Genomic DNA, 26,421 nt, shown 5'->3' with positions numbered 1-26,421 from the left:
GACGGGTATCGGATCAGCAGCGACTACTGGATCGTCCGCCAATACTAAAATATTCCGTTTAGCGTTCTCCTGTGCAAGCTTCTCCATTTCATTCATCGACTCGTCGTCATCGTCATCGTCATCGTTATTATTGTCGCTATAGTCAATGTTGCTATGGATCGAGGTGTCGTCGTTGTCATAGTAATAGTTCTCGGCGCCAAGGGAGGCTGGACGCCGTGGTCGGTGCTGCTGATGCTGCTGCTGATAATAGTAGTGATGCCAGTCCTCATCCTGTAAGGTCAAAAAAGGCAATTGTTTTAGCCCAAAGAAACACAAAATTCTTTTTGCTCTCTCCCATTATCATACTATCCCCGAAAGAACATAAAAAGGACAGGCTTATTTTAAATGATAACAAGTTACATTACCGTTTCCTGGTCATCATAGTAATGGGTATCGTATCGTCTTGTTGCTGGTCGTCGTTCCCGACGATCCATTGTTGTGGTGGATAGAGATCGCCGTCTTGGTTGTGGTGGGGGTTGTTGTTGTTGTTGTTGCTGTCGTCTTTGTGGGGGTGACCTCCACTCCTGACGATCATGCCGCCGGTCCTCAACATCATCAAAGTCGCCACCATCGTCATGATGATGATACGCGGCCGAAGGTCGTCTGGTACTAGTACTGCTGCTGCCAGCACTAGAACGACGTTGCGGCGTTTTCCGTGACGATGCTGATGATTGTGACCGATACTGACGACAATATGGATCTTGACACAGAACAGCTGCTGCTTCGTCTCTCGATGCGAGCACGTTTCGGAAGGAATCGGCTCGATGATCCAGTCGGCTCATATGTCGCTTTACATAATCATCATAGTCGCGGTTGCTTAGAGATCCGAGCATATATGTTGACATGTGTTGGTGGTATCGTCCATAAAATAGTTTTTTTTTTTTAGTGAAAGAGTGCAAGAGAAAAAAAAAACAGGGGACAGGTTAAAAGAGAAAGAAGGGAGTAAAAAAAAAAAAAGAGATGATCATTCGGCCACAGTTGGTCCTGGGACCACACTTGGGTAGCACAAGCTTACCGTATTGTAAAAAACTTTATACGCGGCAAGTACCTGTGACATACGTATAGTGCACACCAACTGCGGCTGTAACAAAAGGCAGGCTGTTGCTTAAACAAGAAAATGACAATCACACTATTATGTACCTTTCCGCAGAAAGGTTACAGTCGTACCAACCTCCTCGAGTGAGATAAATCAACACAGAAGACCATCACTAACAATATTCCTTATGCAAACCGTGCGCGGAATCAGTGGCCTTCATGGCACCAAAACAAAACAGAGGCGTCACCGATTCCTTTGAAGGCAAATTCACGTAGCGACCGAAGCTTAAGATGTATGACGTTCAGGTTTCTAAGCATTCAATTCTCACGTGTATGCAACTGAGCGATATGCAACTCGCTTATTTTTGTGCTGTGCGTCATGACTAGGAACAAGCGTAGAATTTGCCGTCAGTACCTGACTACGGTACCGTAGAAGCCGCGATAAGTAGCACAATCGAAGATGACAAGCTATTTTACTCTATGTACGCCTTACTTCTGCATACATGTGAGCAAACCTCGGAGTAGCCGTCCTCCAAAGAAAAGCGGTTTCTTGAACCAGCATCACATCCAACATCCCAGTCCACTGATCCGTGCTGCCCATGTCTTCCATCGATCCCTCAATATAATGTATAACTTCTACTGTGACGAGCTACCGCTACGGGCTTTTAGGCTCCACACCATGCACAATATATAAGCGGCATCAGTGAATTGCTGAAAAAGCATTGATCAGTTTGAGCATATTGTAAAGTGTCTGTCGTATCCAATCATTTATACTCTACAACAACAGAAAACAATGGGCGAGAATGAAGTAGTACGCGCCATCATCATCTTCAATCAGCTCGCAATTTTTTAACAATGTCCACTTTTTCTATCAGAAAAAATTAGAAGGCAGGCCAATTTAACGTCGTAGAGGTGCAAGATGAGCAAAGTTCAGATATCCACCTCATATTGACGATTTATTCGACCTTTCAGCCTAAACCCCCCACCTCCCCGCAACCCAAACAGCACATGCGTTCAGCAAATTTCGGCGGATGCTGTCAAGCGCAAGCGAGCTCGTAACGACTCGATTTCAGTACGTACAGTTGTTCACTGATCTCGTATTTCAACAAAAAAGAGTGCCAATTACACTGAGACAGAACAGATGAGCAATGTCTGGTACATGATATTGTTTTTGCAACTACTAGCTGGATATATTGACATTGAATTTTATTCAAGAGCTTTCTATCCTTGTGAGCCCCTTCTTTTATTTGTGCAATGGATCCGCGAGACAAAGGACAGAGAAATTTTGTCCGTCGTATTGATGTACTGTAGATGAAGCGGCGGGCTATTTCTTTTAATAGCTTGGTCAATGAAAGAAAAAGATGTGTGATCATTTCCTTCGTTTGTTGTCAAAACGTACTTATAATAATGTTACGAAACTCTCAAAGATGGTGTAGGGTTGATACATACATATTGGCTGGACATGAGATACAAGTTCTCAACCGATACTAAACAAGCAAATAATATCTTTTGTGCACATCACTAACAAGGTTGAGCATAATGCAGAAAGACTGGTAAAAATTGAGTTTGGTCTCTTGTGAATGAAGTGGGGGTATGTCTTTACACTGTTTCCAGTTGCTGGCATACACCATCGGTCCTGTTGCATTTTCCAAGAACGGAAAAGAAACCGAGGCTTTTTGAAAGGGTATTCTTGAAAATTGTGATTGTGTGCTAATGATTTCGTTAACCATGGTAGGCGCACAAAACCGATGCGCTGAAGGTGCGTTGGATTATCCTGTAACGAATGCGCCCGGGTAAATCTGTATAGGGAGCAGAAAACAATAACAGAATGTGAATACTATGTACAGTATAGCACTATATCGACATCTACAACAGTGCAATTCTGTCAGCACCTGGACACTCCAAGAAGGTGAGTCTGTTTTCTTTGCCTCTGTATCTCATTCCATCTGTTGTACTTTATTGTTGTGAGGGGTGCTAAAGAGAAATCCCTAGCTCGAATTCCCTTGAAAACCTTCAAATGCGGACATGAAAATCGCTTGATCGAGGATGATGTAGGGAGAAGCAGAAAAAAAAAGTTATATGATGCCCTCCAAAACGGTATGACTTAGCACTTTTATTTCTTTGAAATGTAAAGGTTCAATATAATCATCTAAAGCCAGAGCTGTTGCTGTAAGCATACCATCTTCTTCTATGGTCGTTTTCAGGCAGCAGGGGTGACTATATCCACATCAACATGATGCTCCATGACATTTACGTAGTAACGTCGCTTGTAAAATAGCATGAGTAGTTTTTTGTGGCCCGCTTATTGTATTTGACCGAAAGCAAGTTATATAATAATATGCGGATAAACAAAACATGCGAGGGAGTGGTAAAAAGAGCTGCATGTTGTTGTTCATTGCTTGGAAACGCGGGGACAGGAGATGCAGAGAGAATGCCCGACAAAGCCGGACCGACAGAACTCAAGTGTTTTTTTTTCTTTCCTTTTTGATTCATACTCCATATAAACCACACTAGAGGAAAATAAATCTAAACACAATGCATCCATATTCATCCCCCAATGCACCACCGTCATCACAACGTAGTCATAATACCGATAACCATAGACCGCCACTGTTTTTGAATCCTAATAATATCGAACAACATCAACTACCGCCTCCACACCAACAAGCATCGTCGTCAATAATTCCGCACTCGGCAGGAGTGCCGAAAACAACACAAGTCCAACCCCCATTGCCTAGCCTTGAAGGATCGCCACACCAACACCCTACTTTACCTCTTCCACACCCCTTTGCTGACGAACAACAGCAGCAACAACAACAACAACAACAACGTGACCTTACTTCGATGGACGCAAACCGTCAAACAAAAAGAACGAAAAAAGATCGCGCATGTAAATTTAATTAATCACATAGTGTGGTCACCTGTAAACCTTGACTCATTCTGTGCATTCTCTTTCACTCTTTGTGTTTTTCAGGCGATCTTTGTCGACGAAAGAAAATACGGTAGGAAAGAAAAACCATTATTATCAATGCGTAAATGTTTGACTCTCCTTTTGCTTACTAATTACGTATACAATATAACTGTTATTACACTATAGATGTGATTACAGTCAAGCATATCCACAACTACCATGCACGTCCTGCAAAAGCTATAGCAAACAATGTACATTTAACGAGGTAAAATGAAAAGAAAGGACCATCTTGGAGAGACACAGATAAATAGGTGGGGTTTGACATCGATACTGACACGTGACGTTCTGGGTTGATGCTTGCATTAACGATATCTAGGCCGCCAGAAAGCGCGGACCACCAAAAGGATACGTCGAAGGGCTCGAGAACCGATTACGACGCATGGAAGAAATGCTGATGAATGTTGCCAGCACCGGACGATTATCACCCGAAAGCTTTCAAGATCTGATACAGGATGGTACTACTACTGGTAACAGTAACAGTGCCAAAGATGAATCTTCAACTACGACGCGACAAACAAAAAAGCGGACAGAGAAACGACAGAAATTATCTCCATCCTCGGCCTCTTCCCCTCCGTCTTCGACAGCCTCATCATCTAACAATGATCACGTCATGACAACCACCACAAATGATACCACCAGTAACAACAACACTACAACTGTTAAATCGCGACCTATAGGAGCAGCAGCAGCAGCAACAGATGTTTATTCCTACGTTGGCAGTTCGTCGGGCTTACACTTGCTCGGCAAGTTGTTTCCCGAAAGCGATTTTCAATCCCATTCCAACAATCCATCCGCATTTGCCGAACATGATTCGGATCTGATGATGAAACGACGACCGAGCGATACGGGCAGCGCTGGGATTCTACCGAAATTTTATCAGCATGATCATGAATGGAAATTGCCGCATAAAGAAGTGGTAGATCGGCTCGTTGAGTTGTAAGTATCTGTCTCGCTTATATATATATATATATATATATATATATAAACGACAGAGTTTTGACACGAATTATTAGGTATTTTAAAAAAATGAATATCTATATCCCCATTGTCGACGAATCCGAGTTTTACCAAGCCTATAAGAAGCATGGAAAGCAAGGAGGAGCTAAACCCGGAGCTAGTGCTGCTGGAAAGGGAGCAGGAGGAGGAGGAAAGGCAGAAAAAGACCAAGAAGGCAATGATGACAGTCTATCGGTCCCGTTGCTTATAGCCATCTGTCGTGCCTCGGCACGATTGCTCGACGAGGACGATTGGGTGGTCAAAAAACACAATATCAGTCGTAGCGATCTTTTTGTGCAGTTTGCCGACGAACTGTTGTGTGAAACGGTGGATTTCATGGATCCAAGCATTGAAAAGATCCAAATACTCTTATTGAGCTCGTGCAATGCAAGGAAATGGGCGGCCGAGAGTGCGGATTGGCTGGGCATCAGCTTGGCTGTCAAAATGGTAAATTCAGCAAAAGGTGTGGGTGGTCAAAAAGTGAAAACCGTATCGCTTAGCAAAAGATTATTGTATAGGCACAAGACTTGGGACTGCATAGGTCAAACACTCAACTGGGTTTGCCGACGCAGAAAATCGAAGCACGGAAACGATTATGGTGGTCGGCCTATGTGTTGGACCGGTGGATTTGCGCTACTCTTGGCAGGTAAATAAATAAAAACAGACTGGCAAAATTCCGGGCCCCAATGAAAGAAAAGCTTAAATGATGTATCTATTTAGACCTTTGACGATATCCGATGCAGATTGCGATGTAGAGTTACCAGCAACGTACAACGGGCAATATGTGTTTCTGCGGCATTTCATCAAACTGTCGGCCATTCTTGGCGATGTGCTTCGCATCTTGTGCAGTCCGCGCGCAAGAGCGTTTTCTGATAAGCGACGGGGAATGGAAGAGATCTGCCGGAGCTTGAACAGGTCGCTGGAACAATGGGAGCAGAGTGTACCGGACCAATGGAAGTTTAGCCCGGCTGAAATGGAACGGATTGAACGGAAAGACCTGGATGTTGATCTTGAAATCAAACTGAACCTCGGAGGTTTGTAAAACTTGCTGGGGAACTCGAAGGAGATTGTATTATCACATGGGCAAAAACAACTTGACTCACTTTTTTATGATTGATTTAAGCTGGACAGTTGCGATTAGCTTACTACTCGGTCTTGCTGTTGCTTAAGCGACCCTTCGTGGCAACGGGAGAAAGCAATGAGTTTGAGGTTCCGGATGAATGTTATGACGCTATCCAATCAATCCTGAATATCGTCGAGGTGGTCCAGGTCAAAGCAATGCTGAGTTTCAGCTGGTCCCTGACAAGTAAGTCGGCGACGCAAATATGGGATGACGACGACAGGCAGGCAGACAGACAGACGAAAAGAGAGAGAGAAACCCCCACCCCCCAAGGCTGATTATATAATCTACAAATTAGGTTACATCATGTTCCAAGTGCTGATAGTGACCCTGTTACTGCTCCGTAATCACGATCAACGAATTGCCACTAATGCGGAAGCTGCTGTGGAACGCCTTGCCAATCAATACCGTCGAGTCGAGGCATATATCCCAGAGGTAAAGAAAAGGAAAAAGAGAGAGAGAGAGAGAGATTTCAACAACATGATGTCTCTCTTTTTCGTATTATTTATCAGCGTATACGGAGGTTTTTTTTTTACATGTACGTTTTGGGAAACTAAACTTTATCTTTTGGTGTGGTCGAATATAGCCATCGGTGATACCAGTCTTGGAAATGCTCGCACGCCTGGTCGTAGACAACACCGGCGATATCAGCAACGGAAGCAGCAACAGCAGCAGCAGCAGCACTCATGGCGGTGTTACTAGCAATACCAAGAAGAATAGCAGTGACAGTTATCAGCACCATCACCACTACAACGACCGCCCCCGCCAGAAACCTCCGCCACCTCTCAATGACACTAATTCGTCTGGTGTGATTCAGTCACCGTCATCATCAGGCGAGGAGCAGCAGCAGCAGCAGCAGCAGCAACTCGGAATGCCTCTCTGGGGAGCGTCGAGCGGTTTAGACTGGCAAGGCACGTGTTTCGTATATTGAGTGTGATTATAGTTTTAGAGGGATTGAATCTTAATCAAGCTTTTCTTTGGGTTCTATATTAGATCTGATGGACTTGCTAGCGGACAGTGGATACCATGCACTAAAAGGGAAATAAAAAAAGAACGACGCTTGTCCATTGTAGCTGTTGCCTATCACTCCTGTACTTGATAGTTATGGTGATGATGATGATAGTTTTTTTTTTTTTTTGCACTTGGTTGCAGGGACCTCTTCAAACAGGAACTTTGTCCTTCCAGAGCGTGTTTCACGAAAGCAGCGACACATTATGTAACCCTGTGGTCGGACATGCATTACAAAACCCCGACGAATTATATAATCAAGGTGTTACCGCGGGATTGGATGGAAAAGGGAATCGCACACTTGGTGCTAGCTGATTATATATATAACAGCCAGAAAACAACAACAAAAGGTGTGCAAACCAGAAAAGAAAAAAAAGGGGGGAAATTTTACCACTTGTTCCATAGACACTTCTTCCTTCTTCTTCTTCTTCTTCCTACTACCGCTGCTTACACACATACACACACACACGATACACAACAACAACACGCACAACACACACCATATCAGCCATGTCCTCCTCGTTTGACTTTAACAACCATTCCCACCGTCGTTACAACCCTCTGACCCGCTCCTGGGTTTTGTGCTCCCCTCACCGCACACAGCGCCCGTGGCAAGGCCACCGTGAAAGCGCCCAGATCGAAAAACGTCCGGAATACGACCCCTCCTGCTACCTGTGTCCTGGCAACGAACGAGCCAACGGCGAACACAACCCGACGTACACTTCCACCCATTCCTTCCCCAACGACTTTGCCGCCGTCAAGTCTGATCAGCCCGCGCTGCCTGACACCCAGGACGACCTGCTCAGAGCCGAAGGCGTCCGCGGCGAATGCCATGTCATTTGCTTCTCCCCGCGCCACGATCTGACCATGGCCGAAATGTCCGTTTCGGAAATCGCCCTGATTGTCGACAAATGGACGAAGAGCTATAGCGAGTTGGCCCAGAAAGACTATATCAAGCACGTTCAGATCTTTGAAAACAAGGGCGCCGCAATGGGTTGCTCGAACCCCCACCCGCACGGTCAACTCTGGGCGACGGAACAGATCCCCGAAGAACCCCAGGTCGAGTTGGAGTCGTTGGCCTTGTACAAGCAACAACACAAAGACGAAAGCGACGAGTGCTCGTGCTTATTGTGCAACTATGTCAAACGCGAAACCGAGGCCAAGGAACGCATCGTGATTGAAAACGAATCGTTTGTCTGCATCGTCCCCTTCTGGGCCCTCTGGCCTTTCGAAACCCTCGTCTTGCCAAAGGACCATGTCTCCAGCTTGCCCAAGATGTCCGCTCAGCAAAAGCTCGACTTGGCCGACATGTTGCGTCGCGTGACCTGCCGTTATGACAACCTGTTCGAGTGTGCATTCCCTTACTCGATGGGCATCCACCAAGCCCCCGTCCAAGGCGACTACGACTATGCTCATCTGCACTTGCATTTCTATCCTCCTCTGCTCCGAAGCGCTACTGTTCGCAAGTTCTTGGTTGGGTAAGCTATAGTTTCTCTTGTGTTTTCTATTACAGAAACCTCCTATTAACAACTTGTTCTATGCATCTATAAAATGTATAGCTTTGAAATGCTAGGTGAGCCTCAGCGGGACCTTACACCTGAACAAGCTGCAGCCCGATTGCGCGCATGCTCTGAAGTTCACTATAAGCATCGGCAAGTCAATGGATACACTGCTTAAACCACTACCACTACCCAACTATTAGATTTAAAAGCTGTTTTCTGTCTGTTGTTTCTGTTGTTTGGAAGGAAAAAAGACCTTCGCTTAGAGAACACATGCACACACACACACACACTGTATATAATAACACAAGTTGTATATAAATATATTATATAGACTCTTCTGGAAGTGGCGACAAAAGATGTCGTCCTTTCTTAGACTATTGCTTTTTTCCATGCTCAATTGCTGTCATCATTCTGTTCTTGCTTCGTCCTCGTCTACTGCTGCTACATCTGCTTCTTCCAAAACTACAAACACTACTACTACTACTACTACTACCACTACTACTACCAGTACACCGGGTTCCGGTGCTGCAACAACTGCTCTCACTCATCCCCACGATGACAAACAGCAGAAAGGAGCAATGGTACCTGCGGCTTGAAAAAAAGGTTGGACCCTGTTTTTTGCCCTTGTTTTGACTTTTGGTGTGAAAAACTGTTCCCTTTGGCACGCGTGTGTGGTTTTTACCCATCATCCCTCATCAAATACCTACCTGAACGCATTCTCAAAGCACGTTGCGTCTTTACCAAATTGCTGGTTCTATTTTGTATCACTCTTACTACTACTACTACTACTATTATCGGCAGTTATTATCATTATCATTCTTATGCTCGTAGTTCCATTTATTTATAACACAATCTTGTACAATCACGCACAAGCCCTTTTATCAATTATATCCCCGTGCTAGGTAGCACAGCCTTTTATTTCATTATAGAATGCCGCTTGCATCCTAACCCAAAAACAGCAACAGGATTACCTGAGATCCTTCCACACCAGTTTCTCACACCTACCCGATCTCTCCCACAACACCGTTCTTTTCTTCTGTTCTGGTTAAACAGTGGAAACCCAGTCTGTTCGCTTGAATATAATTCCTATATAGCATCGCAAGAGTCCATATATACATAAACCAGACATGATAGCTTATTTTCAAACACGTTCTCATTGCAAAGGCGACCCCCTCTGCCTTGTCACTTATTAAGCTACTGCGATGAATCGAATATATCCTACTAAAACCAGCAACAAGTCACCTATCCAGCACTTGCTGCATTTATATGTTTTATACGGACCATCGACTGCTGTCCGGATTTGTCAAGTACAAAAAAAAAGATACTACCCGAGATGGAATTCACAATCATCTTTAGCATTGAGACGAACTCTCTGACTAGAGTGCAGCCACGAGTCCCAAAAGGCTCGGTCCTGAGTTTAGCTTTCGACTTTATGAGAATACGCAGCGACCAGACAGCGATCTTGTGTGGCGTATTAAGGAGTAAAACAATGTAAAGTTTATTGCGCACAATGAAGCTCTAAACAGCTTAACCTTTGGCTTCGGCAGCTTTCCAGAGAAAGGAGGACGACAGCAGCAGTAGTTGGTCTATAGGATGGTTGCAGGCAGAACCATCTACATTTACTCAACTACAACGATTTCGGTAAAGCGACTCATTCTCAGTTGAACATGATATCGAAAAGTTGTTAATGCTTCCATTTTTTACTCTCTTTTTGCAGCGGCTCTGCTGAAAATGTCGCGCCCGTTAAAGCTGCAAGCTGATAATAAGAAGCCGGAAGAGGGATGCGTTCTTACTCAACAAAACACGGATACGACAGCTGTACAATGATTATAGCGATGGCGGGTAACAGAACATGTACTTTATTTCTATGTGTTGCTGCAGCTACTTGTATATACGCTGACATTGGCAACCGAGTAGCTTTCACACCTTTATCAAGCGCTATAATATACGCCACAGTGCAAAAGGACACCAAAACGGAAGGAAAAGACAAAGTCCTGCCAGCCCTTGCAAGTCAGGTTCTGTACCCGGTTCAGACCATCTAAAAAAAACCGCCTTTCAATAGATGGTCGACTATCTATTGCCAGTTTTCTTGTTTTACAAAATGGAAAAAGGGGGTTTTTTTGAAGGTAGATAGATTTGATTTGGGGAATGAATAGAGTTGTGCAATGATGAATACTACTAATGGCAGGCCAATACTAGTAATAAAGTGTATCAGTAGCAGTCAGCAACACATAGATCGTTAGCAGAGTTGCTGGAAACGGGAAGATGAGGGGTTGAAGTATATATCAATAAAACGAACAAAACAGAAAAGAACAAAAGTGTATATCATAGTATGAATAAAAGAAAGTATCAAGTACAATCATATATTGCTTTTACTGCGCACTATGCACTGTACTTAACGAGAGAGAGAGATTCAAGTAGGCCTACTAGTAGACTATATCTGTGGAAGCACACGAGCAAATCGCAGTGTTGAGGCTTGTTATATATACATAACATTCTCCAAGGACACCAAACTGACAGTCTTGTTAATGCTAACTAGGTTTGATGTCAACGAGCATTATTAAAAGTGCCTTGATTGTGTGTGACTACACGATTTAGACAAAGTGTAATGATCTAGACATGTGCGTGCGTCGAGCAAACCATGACTGTAACGGAAAGAGGGGCGGTATCAATGCAATCGGGCCCGGGAGATCTGTGCCCACGGGTGAACACCCAGGTAAAAAGCAATTGTGTTACTATAAATGCGCGGCAAAGGCCAACAGTTTTCAGGCACCCCCTCTTTTTCCTGTAAATATCTCTAACACTTTTGCTTTTGCACTAATACACACATACACACACACATCATAGCAACATTTGATACAAAAAGAAAATAAAAGAATGGGGTCCAGCCAGTCGAGTAGTATCGGCAGTAGTCATAGTATTAGCATCCACGACGACGACGACAACGACAACAACCAAAGCGTCCGAATCAGCGGTACTTGTAAAAACAGCAATACCTCTTCAACCTACAACACTGTGACAGCAGATCGACTATGGATCATTGAGAACGCCAAAAAGGGAGCCCAAGCTATTGGCGTGACGCTCATGTCGCCGTTCGTAGTGATAGCATGTCCCATTATCGGCGCATACGAGTTTGGCACAGCATTGGACCAAGAGTTATTGACCGGCTCTTGCATCGTCGATGGGACCCTCGGGTTTTTGCTTGGTGTCATCGCATCACCGATCGCTCCGTTTCTTGTCATGTGGCAGCAAATGGAGGTTTTGTTTGGCACGACTACTCGGCCGCCACCGCTCTTGCCCTCTGTCGAGTATCGCGACCATGCGCGCCAATCGATGGGCTTGGACAGTGACAACTATTATAATGTGGCTATTGTCGGTTGCCCTGGAACCGGGAAAGTATGTTGGCTTCTTATAGATATCTTGACACTCGGTAAAATATATGTGTATTAATAGAAAATGTTGGGCGGGTTGCACATACATTTTGTATTATAGTCAGCATTACTCAATGGGCTACTCGGATACAAAGAGGGTCATGCCGATGCCGCTCCGGTCCGTGAAGCCGCCGACATCAGCAACACTACAACAACAGTAAACGCGCATGGTGCTCGTTCTAATAGCGGTGATAAGTCACGAGGGTACAAGCACCCATTACTGCACTCGCTCATGCTTTGGGACATGCCCAGTGTCAACTGCGGCAGCGCAAAGCAATATTTTCACAGACATTGTCTGGGTGCATTTGATGCGTTAGTGATTGTTTCTGCCGAACGACTCATGGCCACCGATATCAAATTGGCGAGACGCGCAATAGACTATGATGTACCTGTGTTTTTCGTTCGAAACAAAGCTGATGCGGTAACGTATATCTTTTTTTATATATATATCATATGTTCGTTGCGTAGTTTTGTCTATTCATTTCATGACTACACACAAAAAGGCAATCGCTTCCAAGATCCGAAAGATGTCCATATCAAATAAGAATGCTTCGAAAAAGTCACCTGCCGAGAAATGGGCTTCGGCAGTGGCACAATTGACGGAAGAGGTGGGTGTGACATTAAGGCGAGAGAGCATCTCTTCCATTGCTATACTACATGAAAAGAGAAACTTGCTCTTTGGCTCTACACGGCGTAGTATGTGTATGCTTACATGTCTCCTCTGATCATGATAATGATATTGCAGGTTGACAGGACCTATTGCCGAACCATGCGCAACTTTGGATTTGGTACAGAAACGCTCTATATCATCTCGGCGTGGGCACTACAGGACTTTGTGATTGCATTAAAGGATCACAAGCCAACAGCCGAGCTGCGCTTGATCCATGAAAAGCTGCTGATAATCAATTTGCTTGACGCTATCGCAGAACACCGTCGGAAATGCATCACGACCCATGCGGAGCAGGAACATGTCGATCCCATGACGTTACCGGTGTAATAATAATAATAATTAAAGAATAACTTCAAATGACCAGCATTGCCGTTGGCTGTGTTATTTTGATTTTCTCAGTCTTGGATATTGGCTATATGGTTTCTTTTGGTTTTTCGGTGCTGTTGCGTGATGCTTGTGAGTGCGTGTGAAGAGAGAGAGAGAGAGAGAGAGAGAGAGAGAGAGTACAAATACAATAGGGCGGAAGTAAGGGTGGGTGGGTGAAAGGGGCTCCCTTTGGTGGTGATATAATTTACAGATTCCCTTTGTGGATGTCAAAAGGCCTTCTTCTTTTCGTCAATGGAATATCCACCCGGGCCCATGTTGACCAACAACAGGAACCCACCCACGGTCGACAGCGTCTGGAAAAAGTCGTACTTTAAAAAGTCGCGTTTGAAGTAGCTGTGGCTGACCGACCAAAAGTTGTTGATGAGGATGTTGAACACGGACAGGAAGAGCACCAAGAACATGGCAGACCATCGGGCCTTGAACCCCACGGCCACCATCACACACGCCACCAGACCCAACAGCGAGACAAAGACACGCGAAAGCGACCAGTCACCATGGAATGCAGAGCCAATAAACAAAAAGATCAACAGGATGCGGCCAGCCAACTGCAGGTATGTGCGTCTGTCCATTTCAGACAGCTGTGGGAGTGCCGCAAACATTTGCTTCTGCTGCTTCATCGAGTCTGACAAAACCATCACCAGACCGCCAACCACAGACAAGTTGCGCAAGAAGAACTGAAAGTTGAATACTAAGCCATAGCCAAAGGCCTGCGCTACCACCGTGCTCAGTAGTCCGTATACTGCATAGTTTTGATACCGTTTGGCGATAACCAAAATTGAGCCTGCCGTCATAAGCTAAATAGAGTTCATTGATGTCGTCAGAAAAACACTCATCCTTTGGCGCGCAAAATATCCTTTCCCCCCCCCAAAAAAAGAAAAAAAGACCAACAACAAGCGTTGAAAATATCAGCAGCAAAAAAAAATATACGTTACAATGACATTGAGACCGAGAAAGAGATGTGAAAGTCCGGAAGGGAAATGACGACGTTGTTCCATGAACAACAACTGGTCTTCCCACTGGGTCGAGATTCGAAGCGCATCCTCAAGGAACGTGGCGACAATCAAGAAGCGGCCGATAATGGGAATATAAGGCTTCAACGGTTGGCCAACGCGATCAATAATATCTTCTGCTTTGGAGCTAAATGCTTCCAACTGTTCCTTGAATTCTGACATTGTATCCCTCGAGGCTACCGTGCGTCGTATGTATATATATGTGAAAGAGAGAAAGAGAGAGAGAGAGAGGGAAAAGCGGAAAACGGGGATTGGTCTGGTGGGCGCAGAAAAAAAACGGACCCTCTCTCTCTCTCTCTCTCTCTCGTGCTTTCCTAATTCCATCCCAATTAACCAAAATACGAGCATTGTGCGACGCGATTGACATTTTTGGGAACAACGGAGTGGTACGTGGCAGCAGCATAGAGGGGGGGGGAGTGCATAACAGCCTTTTACTACTTCTACTACTACTACCACACCAAAAAGCATACGTAATCAAGAACAAAAGAAAGACGTTTATTGATTCTACTCTCGATGGACAAGAACAAACAGTCCAATAACACCGAGTAATGCAAACTTGAGCCAAGGATAATCGTTCATAAGGATAGTCAGCATCCCGACATACGGCACAAATCTAAATAACCGCATAAACATCGTAAGCACATGTTTTATATGTTTCCATTCCCGCTTGTTAAGCCCATCCCTTCCGTCCCGCCCGTAGTTCCGACTCTCTCTCTCTTTTTTTTATTATTATTACCCTTTCACTTTGCCTACGACGTGCTCACGATGGATCCACATCTGTTTATAGTCGTACAATCCACGGTCGTCTCTCGTGTTGTTGTCACCTTTGGTCAACAGCATCTGCTTTCCCGTAGCCGCACTAAACACATCCATTTCTTTGAGTGAAACAACCTTCTCGTGATGGTAGAGAAGCGGGACACAAGTCGAACTTACTCGTCATGTAACTTGATCACCCGATGGACAATCGGCACATCACGTCCAGGCAGTTTGAACACACAGATATCATTGACATCGATGGGATCCTTTTGTGGCAACGACAGTAATAGCAAGTCGCCGCGGTCAAACCCAGGTCGCATACTTCCACTGGTAGCAGCATCCAATCATTGTTTTAGTTTTTCCAACTACTGTTGCTACTACTCACAAACTCGACTTACCTTAATACAACCACAATGGGGCTTTCTGTGTTGAGAGCAAGCGCAAGTCCTTTCCAAATCATGAGTGCTGTCGACACAATCGTCAAAATGTTCATCACTTGCAGCGCGACCTTTTTTTTTTTTTTTTTCAATAGTTTATTCAGTTCTTCTCATCTGGCCTTTTTGTGTGTGTGTGTGTGTGTGTGTGTTGCAAGACCATTTGTAATTTTTGCCTTAAGTACAATCACACAATCAACGCGATGGGAATGTGTTTCATTCTTTTTTATTTACCTGTCGCGCATTCATGCGTCGTAATTCTGCAAACATGATTTCGTACTGGTGATAATCTTTGGCAACACCCTCCCCCCCTTTTTTTTTGGTTGCTTGTTGAAAATTAAAGAACGCGTTTTCTTACCCTCTCGGTTATACATTACTCCCTCTTTGATTCATCCAATCAAATTGCAACGGTTGGCATGACAACATTTTTCATTTTAGGGCAAAAAAGCCAAAATGTCTGGTTCCGCATAACCCTTTTCTAGTCGGGATCTTTCCAGGGTTATGAGATCGAAGATCTTCATATCATATTTCTTATACCAAAATTTCATTTGCTCTGTTTTGGCAGCTTTTGTTAAAAGCTACTGAGAACCCTTGCAGGAAAATAAAAAGAGAGAGGGCCACTATATAAAGAAGGGTAAAAGGTGAATGGTTTAAAAAAACCTTCCTTTCTAAGCATGGGTACCTCTTTACTCTTTTTCTTTTCAGCTTAAAACACACTCTGTCATCCATGTTATGGACCACCTTTCGCACGAGGACACCTACCTTGGCCTGACATATGAGCAATTCATCAGCTTACGCACCGCCGCAGTCGCATGCTCCTCCTTATCCCTGTTTGCATCCTTCATCACCTCGGTCACTTATGTCTGTCTCCGTCTCATCTATCGATCACGAGCCGACCGCGTCTCGCTTCGCTGTGTGTGGGTTGCCAGCTTTGCCAACGTGGTTGTGGCCATATTGAACATCGCCGTCGTTGCGATCGACGATGCTTCACGCTTTTGTCTTTCTTCTGGTGTCGCCCTGCAGTTTTTTGGCATACTCGGCACCGGGTTCTTGACCATCGTCGGCATCAACTTGCTCATTGTCTTTGTCTTGAACTTCAACAGGACAAGCAAACGTCGTCTCCAGCTTTTTTATTTTTCGTTTATTCTGCTTTACTGCTTGTGTTCCATCGTGTTTCCCACCTATGTGGCACAACACCCGTGTGTTAGCGCCGGGGGCCATTCCTCTTGCTGGTAAGTAAAGCCTTTTTTTCCCTTTAAAAACATCTGCTCCACCGGACGTCTAAAATTGAATCGTTTCACGCGACATAGGTTTAATATATTTTATGAAAGCAGTCGATGTGGAGACGCTGTTTGGGTAAGGCCCCAAAGAATATACAAGACTAGAGAAAGGGAGAAAAAGTGTGCGTTAATACATCTTTTATAGATTGACCACTATTCCTTTCTTATGTTCCTCGTTGTTATTGCCTTTGGTTGCTCAGTCATAGCAACGATCAAGTTGGTGCGAGAACAGCATACCAAGTTTGGCAAAATCCTCAGACGCGAGCCCGTTCAGCGAAGACATCAATCTGCAATCATTGCCCGTGTATTATTGCGTTGTATCTTATATCCACTTAGTAAGTTCTATAGGAAAGGATACTAAGCACTTGCTTCGGATAGAGAGACTGGACTGATTATTATTTTTTTTACAATAATAACTGTAGTACCGTTCATTGCTAATATATGGGGCTTTATCGCTCAGTTACTGGTGTTCCGGAACAACAGAAAGTCGTCTTACGAGCTGGCCATGTTTGGAACTGTCTTTAGCTGCTTGGAAGGTAACGATTACTCTCAAGAAACAAAGGGTGTACACACACACACACAGATAGTAACCGTCCATACATTTATAGGCGTGTATATTACAATCGTATTCTTTACAGATCCTACCGTCACTCATATACTGTCTGAGGAATACAAAAAGCGATATCAATACTATGTGAATGAATATCAATGTCTCAAGGTCGTCAAACTGCATGACGCTAACGATGCGAATAGCAGCAGTAACCGAGTTCTTCTTGACGCATTGATAAGCAATTGCACTATTTGCCAACAGCAAGAAACAGCGACGACAACGACAACATTGTCAGTAGAGCAAGATGATTACGATATAACAGATCAACAACAACAACAACAAGTACAGGAGCAACAGCCGCAAGAAATGAACAGACGAGAAAAATCCTTGTTTCAACCACAACAACAGCAGTTGCCACTACAACCAAACGATTTCCGAATGATACCCGTACGTTGTGTTAATATCCCTCCATGTATTTTGCAAAGCACGAGTCCATCCGCTGCTTCTCGCGCCACATACAGCACATGCCCGAGTCCCGCCCTCGACGCAAGCTTTATATATCGACTTTCCGCAACAGACGCACATCGACTCGAACGTAAAGATAGAAAAGGCGGCGGTGGTGGTCCACCAAGCAGTCCGATCATCACGTATGACCATCCGGACACAACAAAGGCCTATATACCGTACCGCCATCCCCAATTCGCATCCTTTATGCATTGGTTGCTTTCTCTCATTAACAAAGAGAAACAAGACAACGGTGATGATGGTCCTTCCATGTCTGGAGCGTTGCGAACTGGCGATGATGATGATGATGATGATGATGATTCAGACCATCAACAACAACAGTCAGTCGCTATCCATATTCCTCATGACGACAACAGAAGAACTCTTTCAGAAACCGGACAAAGTCCACCTCCTAGTGGCGAACACACACTTTTAGCTCCTTTGACCTCACCCCTTAGCACTACATCAACATCCTTCTCCTCTAGCCAACTGTAGTAGTGTGCTGTTCCCACCTCTCTCTACTGTTTCACAATATGACTGATTATACCCACAACGTTTTCCACAACAGAATAAAAATTCCTCATCAGACAGCTTTTATTTTCTCTTTTTGTCACTTGGTACATCAACGTCATCATCATCCTCACTCATAGCTCGTGCACGTTTTCCTGTAGAGGATGTGGATGATGAAGCACCAGCAGCAAGTTCTGGATCAGTAGGCGCTGCCACACCGCGATTACCCACACTCAAAACAACATGTGCATTTCCCGTCCGCTGCTGTCGTTCCAAAAGTTTGGTCGCCAAATTCAAAGGTGTGTCGTTATTGCTCATCATGTTGAGTTTCAGTTCTTCCTCCAACTTGGCCATCCGCTTCTCCGTCTTGGTCTTGCCCGACGTCTTGCCGTGGAACTTGTGCGACATGAACCGGAACGCTTCCTTGGTGTTCATCTGATGGCCGTGTTCATCGTAATATTCGAGTTTGACATCCGGCTTGTATTCTTCCATTCGTTTTTCAAATTCTCGCATCGCCTCGCGTTCTTCAAGTTCCTTTTCGCGTTCGCGCTCGCGCTCGCGTTCTCTGGCCCGTTCTCGGTCCGCGCCTCCTCGTTGCTGCATATTGCTGCCGCGATACTCCCGATCGCGCTCGCGTTGTCGTTGTTTCTCTTGCTCGCGTTCGCGTTCCCGTTGGACGTCTTTCTTCTTTTGCTCCGCAATCCATCGCATCCGTGACGCCTGGTCTCGGTCCCGCTTCAGCTGTTCTTCCGTAGCCTTGGCAACAAATCCCTTCTGGCTCAACAGCGACAAGGTCGCTGCCATACCCTTGCTCACAAGCGGTTCTTCCATGATGGCGGTCGATGCTTCTTCTTCTTCTTCTTCTTTTACTTCTTCCGCATCTTTTTTCGTCATGGATTGCTGTGTTGATTCTTCTTCTTCTTCAGGAACGTCTTGTAGCGTCGTGGCAGTCACCGCTTCTTCAGTTCCTTGCATCGGCGCAGCTGGCGATTCACTTGCTGCCTTTTCTGCTACTGCCTGGGCTTCTCGTACAGACCGTGCTGGCTCGCGTGGCGTAAATACGCCTTCCGTACCAATCGAATTCACAAATTCGGTCATTTCCGAAAGCACCAATCCGCCATCTTCGTTATCGCCTCCTCCTCCTCCCTCTTGTCCATCATCGCCTTGCTGATAACCTCGTTCTGCAACAATGGATCGTGCGATTTCCTCCGGTGTCATCTTTTTCGATTTCTTTTCTCGTTGGCGGTTGACAGCACGTCGTGTTCGTGATAATGCCATCTGAAGATCGTCGTCGTCCACAAAACTGGTATCCGTGTCTATTGTTTTTGGTTTTGCCGTTGTTGATGATGCTTTGGACGGTTGCTCAGTGGTTGTGCTAGTAGTACTAGCTAAAGTTTCATCTTCTTCGTCTTCCGGCTGCTTGGTTCGTTTATTGCGCAACTTGCTCTTTTTCTTCTTTTTCGGCTTCTTGAAACTGAGATTGACTTCGTCTTGGGTATAATAGTCCTTGATTTCCTGCATCTTTTGATACGACAGGGTCTGTGCCTTGAGTTTTTCAGAAACGCTCTGCTCTTGTTGTTTTTCTTGAGCTTGTTCGCTTAGAATCCGTCCTTGTTCACCAATCTGGAATCCTTGAGGTCCAGTTTGCTCATCATAGTGTGGCAATAAACTCTTTTTCTTGCCTCCAAGAATAAACTCTTCGTCGTCATATGGATTGTAGCCTGGCTTCTTTTTCTTGTTTTCCAAATTCTTTTGCAGCCGTTCCTTGTCTTCTAAATTGACATTGGATAATTCATCGACCGCCTCTTGTGGATCGTTTTCATCGTGATCGTCGTCCAGAATACCACGGTCTTTTAACGTCAAAATCGTCTCGCCACCTTCTGCGAACTCAGACACGTCGTGAGCCACTTTTAATCCAGACAGCGCGTCAGCATCATAATTGTTGTTTGCTGTCGATTTTCGTTTGCTCCGAGTAGCGCCGTTGTTGCTGGAGGTAGCAAAAGCATCGTCCATCTCGGCTTGTTCTCGTGCTCGTCGTTCCGCCAATTCTTTTTCTCGTTTTCGTGATTTGCGAATCCAACTTAGTGCACTATCGTCATTTTCGTCATTGTCGACTTCGCCCAGACCTTTGCCTTTGAGTTTTTCCAAATTTTTTTTTCGATTTTTGGATCTGTTTTTATGAAAAAAGGGAATCCATATACGTTGAGTATTTCTCTCTCTAATTTCTGCGTACACTTTTATTAAGAAAACAAGGGAGCAATGCTTACTTTTCAATTCGTGCCTTAATTTCTTCGGCTTTCTTTTGCTTTTCTTCTTCTTCTTTTTGTTTTTGATAGTTTTCGTAGGCTTCTTTGTCACGATCGACAGATTGCTCCTCTCCTTCTTCGGCATCACCGTCGCCGGCACCGCCGCCTAGAGCAGGGAGACCTAATTTGGCTCGTAATGCACTATTATAAGTTGAAGAAGATGCCATTTAGTCATGTTATTTTCATAGTAGGTGGAGTTAAGCATAATTTGAACATACTTGGTCTCTTCCAGTGAGATCGATTCAGCCATTTAGTACAGTTTTAATACACAAGGGAAAAAAACCAAGAGTAGAAACCAAGTGTGTGCTCGAACCTCTTGGAAATCGACTGGCGGCACTTGAATGAGGAAGGCTGGGCTGCGGTGTAATCCTTTTGGTGTCTTTGCCATAAAGCTCCCTGCTTGGGGGAAACAGTGGCTTTTTAAACAAAATAGCATATAAGATGGGAGGACCTCGATTAGAAGTCGTAAAGGTAATGTTGTGCACCCATGAGCTTTAATGATACATATTCTACGCAGCTGAAACACTTTATATGTTTGGCGGCTCCCCTCTTTGAAAACCATCAAGACCAGTTTGAATGAACTTTATATCAAAAAACTAATGACGGCAACTCTTTTTTTTTAAATGTGCACAAGTTTGGATTCTATGTATTTTTCCCCGTAGGCGTCATGCTCTACTTTGGTGGACCTGACTTTTACGATAGAAATGTGAAAGGTATCAAGTTCTGGCCCGATTATGAAACGACCACCGTAAGTTGGAAACCTTAACTGTATATGCATAACGGTATGCGGGAGAGAGAGAGAGAGAACAAAAAAAAAAGGTTAACGAGATTAAATATTACTTGTAGAAACCTCCAACCACCTCGGACGAAGTGAAAGATGCATTAGTAACAATGAAAGCAGAACGAGAAGAACGATGGAGAAAGTATCGGGAACAGCAACAACAACAACAACAACAACAACAACAGAATCAACAGGATTGAAGGAAAATGCGAGATTTTTTTTTATTTTGTTTGGTGTGAAAAATGCATAAAAAAGAACGATGTAATGTACAACAACAGCAACAACAACTACAACGATAATAACTTTTTTTTTCTGTACAAAGTGTTTTCTTTTTGAGAGTGGAAGTATGGGATGCATTGTGGTTTATATATAGGATGTGAGTGTGGAGTATTTAAATGGAATGTCATGATGTGTAAATATGCGCTAAAAAGTGTTAGTAGTAGTAGTAGTAGTAGTAATACGTCAAGGAAGGGGAAGGGAGGATTGGGGAGGGGGTGGGGTGGGAAGAAAAAGAATGATCTACCACTTTTTCTTCTTCTTTCTTACAAAGTTAGCGTTCCAGCCAGAGTTTGTTTTTGGATCGCATTAAACGGAATGCACCGATGGGGACACGCTGCCAACGAGACAGGTCACGGGATAATCGGGTATCTAGTTCGTCAGCATCTTCTTCAGGCGATGGTGACCTGGACGAGGACTGTGTGTATAATTGCGACGTGTCTACTAGCTCATCCATCGATACCGGTTCATTGCTATTTGCTGCTGCTGCTGCTGCTTCTATTGACAACGGCGATGCCGAGGAACTCGAACTGCTTGTTGCATTCGATACCCGTCGCTTTTTCGTATGCTGCTCGAGAGACGAGGTCATTGGTGTTGTTGCACTACGTTTATGATGGCTGCTGCTATTACTACTACTATCATCATTGTTGTTATCGTGGTTCGAAGCATCTTGTTGATGAAGCAACGGCGTTGATGGCGCCGAGGAAGATGAGTTTGACGTAGTCGCTGTTGCTGCTGCAACAAGATCCAATAACTGTTCTTGAAAACTTTGCTGTGTTAATGCAGCTGCCGCGACAGTGGCAAGGGCTGACAATGGATCTTCTCCTGCTGCTGCTATATTGTGAGCGGTATCCTCTTCTTGACCTGTTGCTTCTTCATCCTCTTCCTTGACAGTCTTCAAATGCGGTGTCGTTGTCGTCGTCGTCGATGATAACTGTTGTTGTTGTTGTTGTTGTTGTTGTTGAAAAGGCATCGCCGACAATGCTCCTAACGCTTCAAACGCGTCCGCACCTGTAGTGGCGTGTGATCCACCGCCCCCTTGATGATGTGCAGAAACGGCACTGCTAGGTAACGAGGGTCGTCGACCGACTGCCACATCCTCGGTGCTTAACCCAAGCGCGTTCAAATCCACATGGTTACTGTCTGTTAATGGTGCGAGTATCTGCATGAATGCTGCTGCAATGCTGTCAAACAGCACACCATTGTCGTCAGTTGCAGCTTGTCCCCCTCCAACCGCACTCGTATCCATCATCACAGCTTCTTCTTCTTCGTCGTCGTCGTCGTTGCCATCGTCATCTTCCACATGATGGTAATGATGATGATGATGATGATTATGATGGAGCTCGTAGTCGTCTTCATCGTCACTTTCTTCGTCAGATGAGTTCCAACCATGGTATACGGTAATGGGATACGCTTGGTCTTCCATTTCACCAGTATCGCTTTCTTGTTGGACATAATGGATATCGTTGCTATCTTCCTCGGCATAGTAATAATACGCTTCGTCGTCACTATCATCATCGCTATCTTCTTCGTCATCGTCATCATCCTCTTCTTCATCGTCATGCACCTCCAATTCTTCAATGATGGCTCGTTCTTCGATCCTTTCGATATCCTCGTCGTCACCCGAGTCAATATGGATGCTCGAATTGCACGAGCCTGTGGTCCTGCTCTCGATATCAGTTCGACTGTCGGATAGCAAAATGAGCGAATCCATGTCGTCGTCGTCATCGATCGCTGCATCTTGATCATCATCAACGTCGTCATGGATAATAGGTGGCGGTGGCGGTGGCGCTGTTTTCAAAGACGTGGTAGGTTTCTTCTTTTTCGGTTTCCTTCGGCCTTTCTTGTTGGTTTCTATTGGATGTTCTTCTTCAAATCCTTCAACAACAACCACCTTTTGATCATCCGCTGCTACTGCTGCTTTTGCTGCTTTCTCTTCTGCCACTTGCCATACATCTGTGGCTACTGGCGTTTCGTTATTGATGAGGTTGGCGTCAATGTCGACATCGTCTTCGTCCATGGTGATATCAATTGCAACTGCTTCAGGCGCTGCTGCTGCTGCTGTTGTTGTTGTTGTTGTTGTTGTTGCTGTTGCTGCTCCACAAGTACATTCTGTGTCGCACACCGGACAAATGTCATCGAGATCCTCTTCCTCATGTGACAGAGATATCCGTACCTCGGGTAATTTGACAGGTTGTTCCTTTTTCCGTCGTCCTTTTTTATTCCGACCTGTAGAGAAAAAAAAAAGACGTTACTTCCCCAATTCTTCAAACGCCACATTTACTGTAACAAACCTTTGCCCTTGCGTCCTTTCTTTTCTGTTGTTGCTGCTGCTGCTGCTGCCTCTGCAGCCGCCTTGGCCGCTGCCGCTTCTGCTGCCGCTTTGGCTTCGGCTGCTGCTGCTCTCCGTGCTTCGGCCTCAGCTGCTTCTTTGGCTGCTCTAGCCTCGGCTTCTTGCTTGGCTGTACATGCATCACAAAAGTACTGGTCCGTCACTGTCTTTGGCTGGACACCAACACATTGTCCGTGGAACCATTCTATATTAGATGTGGATAGCAGGGTGAGTTGAGAGAGAGAGACAAAACCATGGGCTCTGTGAAGAGGGAAGCCCTAATTTGAATACCTTGACAAGCGTCGCAAGCAATCATAAATTCGTTGCCGTCATATCCTTTACGACAAATACAATACTGTTCTTGCTCGATTTCTTTCTTTTTCTTTTTACTGCTTTTGTTGCTAAGAGTTTTACGGTTGCTCTTGTTGCTGATCTTTTTTTTGCTATCCTTCATATCCGGAAATCGTCGATGAGCATAATGTTCGTCCTCTTCGCTGAAAGAATCAGACGATAACGGTGACGCATCAGACAATTGCAACGATATATCAGAGTCGGATAAAGTAGTAGTTGTTGTTGTTGTGTTGTCTCTTTTTTTCATCGACCAATTGCGCTTAAAAAGAAAACCTCTCCCACACCCGAGATCGTTGGTTTCGTTTTTTTTTTCTTTATGGTTGTTTAAGTAAGAAAAAGAGAGAGAGGAAGAGAGAGCGCACGCGTGTGCCGTCGTCGTATTTAGTGCTTTGTTTTTTCGTGTTTTGCGATCGCGTTGAGTTGGTGTATATAGAAATACGATCGGCTAACCCCTTCTCCTTTTCTTGCTCTTGTAAGGCGTGTTTGAACAGGGAAAACTTTTTTTGTGTGTGTGTGTGTATAAAAGTGAGAAAGGGTTTTTTTTTCTTAAGCAATTTTAGGTCGGCATTCAAAGCTGACCTTCTTTTCCTGCTACTCGGACTGGACATTGACGGGGACCAATTATTATTAAAAAACAGGGTTGTACGTTCTTTCCACTTGATATTTTTGTATGATCCACGATGACGCTCCTGGGATGGCCATTTACTGATGTTGTTGCTATGCCCGACTTTTTGAGAAAGCGTAAAGTAGTCCAATCCCCTGGACAACCAAGCCATCACGACCATCATCATCATTTACAACGCCCTTTTTGTTTGCTTTGCTGTGTTTCTTTTGTTTGTTATACCAAGTCATGTCGGAGAAGTAGTCGAACCATCCCACTCGAGGTTGTGTGTTACCCAATAACAAACAACTAACCGTCAAAACAGCCGCTGTTTTGTTTATTTTGGCTACAACAACGTCATCAAGCATACCTTGTTGGTCATACAACCCAGACGCAAATTTATTCGTTACTGCAACTGCAGCTTCTACACGGAAAGTCTATCTCTAGTACAGACACTTCTGTGTCTTGAAGATTTCCAGGTTTATTACTATATGGCTTCAACCATTATGACACACTACCAGGTGATACACTGTATGCGATGAAGGAGCAGAGAACGTCATTGTTTAAGCATAGTTGCATGAAAAACACCCGATAAGATCAACATTGATCAGTGATACTTTGCTGACAGCTCTTGAGTCCTGCACTCACGCCAAGTTTCAATCACCGCTACACAGCGCCAGCACTTTCAGCAGTAATGGGTGGGTCTGTTGATCGTAACGGTCGTATCTAGTCGTTTGTTATTAGTTTTCAAGCTAGCTTTTGACTTCCGGAGCGCTACCTTTTTTTTTACTTTTTTTCCGCTGTCGAGTAACTAAGTGACATACACCTTTACGTGTATTTAACATCATTTGACAACATATACAAAAAACAGCAGTCGGCAGCTAATCTACATCTATCAGCTACGGATACTATATAGCCTGTTTGATCGCTTCTAGCTTAGAACAGTGTGTTTGCCTTTCAAACCCCTTACACAAGACAGTACAGCAGCAGTCCCTAAAGAAACTGTTACTAAACCAAGGGACACATATTGCAATCGTGCGGCACTTGAGAGTAAGCATTTGATATGTTACCTCTGTATCAAGCATCATCTTGAGATTACAATAAGCTACTATTGATACTATAGTAGGCGATTTTAAAATTTTGTCAAAGCTGTTGCTGAGCAACAACCAAAGTGGCAAGTTTTTAAAAGTATGCCTTTCATGTCAGAGAGCTGGGATACCAACATCACTCTGGTACTACTAGTAAGGTCCGATTTTATTTAACCGCACGTCAAAACAAGAGCGGTGCTGTTAAGAAGTACTCCTTCCAATAGGCAAACATCTACGCCAAACAAGCACCTCCGACCAACGAGTAAACAACTTGCTCTTGAAGCCCAATCGGGAAATGGACAGAAGCTCAAAAAATAAAATACGGTACAGTACGACACTCGTTTATTACACGATCGCCTCGTTATAACATCCTTTCCATATTCAATAACCCAAACAGCATGTGTGCTATATTTCTATGCAGTAACCAGCCATTGCGATGCTCGTGTAAACAGCCGTTGAGATGGTCAATTTACAACCAGTAGC

The 26,421-nt window shown here is 44.5% G+C and overlaps 10 protein-coding genes across 10 annotated transcripts; 5 read left to right on the top strand and 5 right to left on the bottom strand.

Annotated features, from left to right (window-relative positions):
* Positions 1-101: 101 nt before the first annotated feature.
* Positions 102-969, bottom strand: BDB00DRAFT_862522 (uncharacterized protein). The gene has a single exon (XM_053126074.1). The coding sequence runs from the start codon at positions 882-884 to the stop codon at positions 396-398; it is 489 nt and encodes a 162-aa protein (XP_052972477.1). The 5' UTR covers positions 885-969; the 3' UTR covers positions 102-395.
* Positions 970-3,609: 2,640 nt separating this feature from the next.
* BDB00DRAFT_880071 (fungal-specific transcription factor domain-containing protein) lies at positions 3,610-7,092 on the top strand (the record flags this gene model as incomplete). Its single annotated transcript, XM_053127947.1, has 10 exons — positions 3,610-3,964; positions 4,049-4,076; positions 4,172-4,250; positions 4,362-4,981; positions 5,059-5,488; positions 5,560-5,687; positions 5,762-6,075; positions 6,165-6,347; positions 6,460-6,596; positions 6,748-7,092. 10 exons carry the CDS (start codon positions 3,610-3,612, stop codon positions 7,090-7,092), a joined length of 2,619 nt encoding a protein of 872 aa, XP_052972476.1.
* Positions 7,093-7,284: 192 nt separating this feature from the next.
* Positions 7,285-9,060, top strand: BDB00DRAFT_862510 (galactose-1-phosphate uridylyltransferase). Its single transcript, XM_053126073.1, has 2 exons — positions 7,285-8,647; positions 8,729-9,060. Exons 1-2 carry the CDS (start codon positions 7,680-7,682, stop codon positions 8,844-8,846), a joined length of 1,086 nt encoding a protein of 361 aa, XP_052972475.1. The 5' UTR covers positions 7,285-7,679; the 3' UTR covers positions 8,847-9,060.
* A 2,017-nt stretch (positions 9,061-11,077) lies between these two features.
* BDB00DRAFT_862504 (uncharacterized protein) lies at positions 11,078-13,334 on the top strand. The gene is made up of 4 exons (XM_053126072.1): positions 11,078-12,067; positions 12,164-12,523; positions 12,606-12,710; positions 12,848-13,334. The coding sequence occupies exons 1-4, from the start codon at positions 11,549-11,551 to the stop codon at positions 13,097-13,099; spliced, it is 1,236 nt and encodes a 411-aa protein (XP_052972474.1). The 5' UTR covers positions 11,078-11,548; the 3' UTR covers positions 13,100-13,334.
* BDB00DRAFT_862503 (SURF4 family-domain-containing protein) lies at positions 13,192-14,473 on the bottom strand. The gene is made up of 2 exons (XM_053126071.1): positions 14,092-14,473; positions 13,192-13,953 (listed from the first exon to the last, which is right to left on the bottom strand). Exons 1-2 carry the CDS (start codon positions 14,329-14,331, stop codon positions 13,366-13,368), a joined length of 828 nt encoding a protein of 275 aa, XP_052972473.1. The 5' UTR covers positions 14,332-14,473; the 3' UTR covers positions 13,192-13,365.
* Positions 14,474-14,621: 148 nt separating this feature from the next.
* BDB00DRAFT_862500 (MGC131207 protein-like protein) lies at positions 14,622-15,683 on the bottom strand. Its single transcript, XM_053126070.1, has 5 exons — positions 15,594-15,683; positions 15,324-15,433; positions 15,103-15,252; positions 14,906-15,028; positions 14,622-14,782 (listed from the first exon to the last, which is right to left on the bottom strand). Exons 1-5 carry the CDS (start codon positions 15,627-15,629, stop codon positions 14,674-14,676), a joined length of 528 nt encoding a protein of 175 aa, XP_052972472.1. The 5' UTR covers positions 15,630-15,683; the 3' UTR covers positions 14,622-14,673.
* An 86-nt stretch (positions 15,684-15,769) lies between these two features.
* BDB00DRAFT_943713 (uncharacterized protein) lies at positions 15,770-18,270 on the top strand. The gene is made up of 5 exons (XM_053129463.1): positions 15,770-16,591; positions 16,670-16,715; positions 16,785-16,974; positions 17,062-17,175; positions 17,248-18,270. Exons 1-5 carry the CDS (start codon positions 16,092-16,094, stop codon positions 18,186-18,188), a joined length of 1,791 nt encoding a protein of 596 aa, XP_052972471.1. The 5' UTR covers positions 15,770-16,091; the 3' UTR covers positions 18,189-18,270.
* BDB00DRAFT_862494 (SART-1 protein) lies at positions 18,271-20,902 on the bottom strand. The gene is made up of 3 exons (XM_053126069.1): positions 20,728-20,902; positions 20,471-20,650; positions 18,271-20,373 (listed from the first exon to the last, which is right to left on the bottom strand). The coding sequence occupies exons 1-3, from the start codon at positions 20,757-20,759 to the stop codon at positions 18,288-18,290; spliced, it is 2,298 nt and encodes a 765-aa protein (XP_052972470.1). The 5' UTR covers positions 20,760-20,902; the 3' UTR covers positions 18,271-18,287.
* A 48-nt stretch (positions 20,903-20,950) lies between these two features.
* Positions 20,951-21,490, top strand: BDB00DRAFT_880064 (uncharacterized protein; the record flags this gene model as incomplete). The annotated part of the gene is made up of 3 exons (XM_053127946.1): positions 20,951-20,980; positions 21,144-21,257; positions 21,356-21,490. 3 exons carry the CDS (start codon positions 20,951-20,953, stop codon positions 21,488-21,490), a joined length of 279 nt encoding a protein of 92 aa, XP_052972469.1.
* Positions 21,491-21,739: 249 nt separating this feature from the next.
* On the bottom strand, positions 21,740-22,052 carry BDB00DRAFT_862491 (uncharacterized protein). Its single transcript, XM_053126068.1, has one exon. The coding sequence runs from the start codon at positions 22,021-22,023 to the stop codon at positions 21,841-21,843; it is 183 nt and encodes a 60-aa protein (XP_052972468.1). The 5' UTR covers positions 22,024-22,052; the 3' UTR covers positions 21,740-21,840.
* Between the last annotated feature and the right edge of the window lie 4,369 nt (positions 22,053-26,421).

This window comes from Zychaea mexicana, assembly GCF_025766255.1.
Source record: "Zychaea mexicana strain RSA 1403 chromosome Unknown BDB00scaffold_212, whole genome shotgun sequence".
NCBI classification, from domain to species: Eukaryota; Fungi; Mucoromycota; class Mucoromycetes; order Mucorales; family Lichtheimiaceae; genus Zychaea; species Zychaea mexicana.
This window is presented reverse-complemented; position numbering and strand designations above follow the sequence as displayed.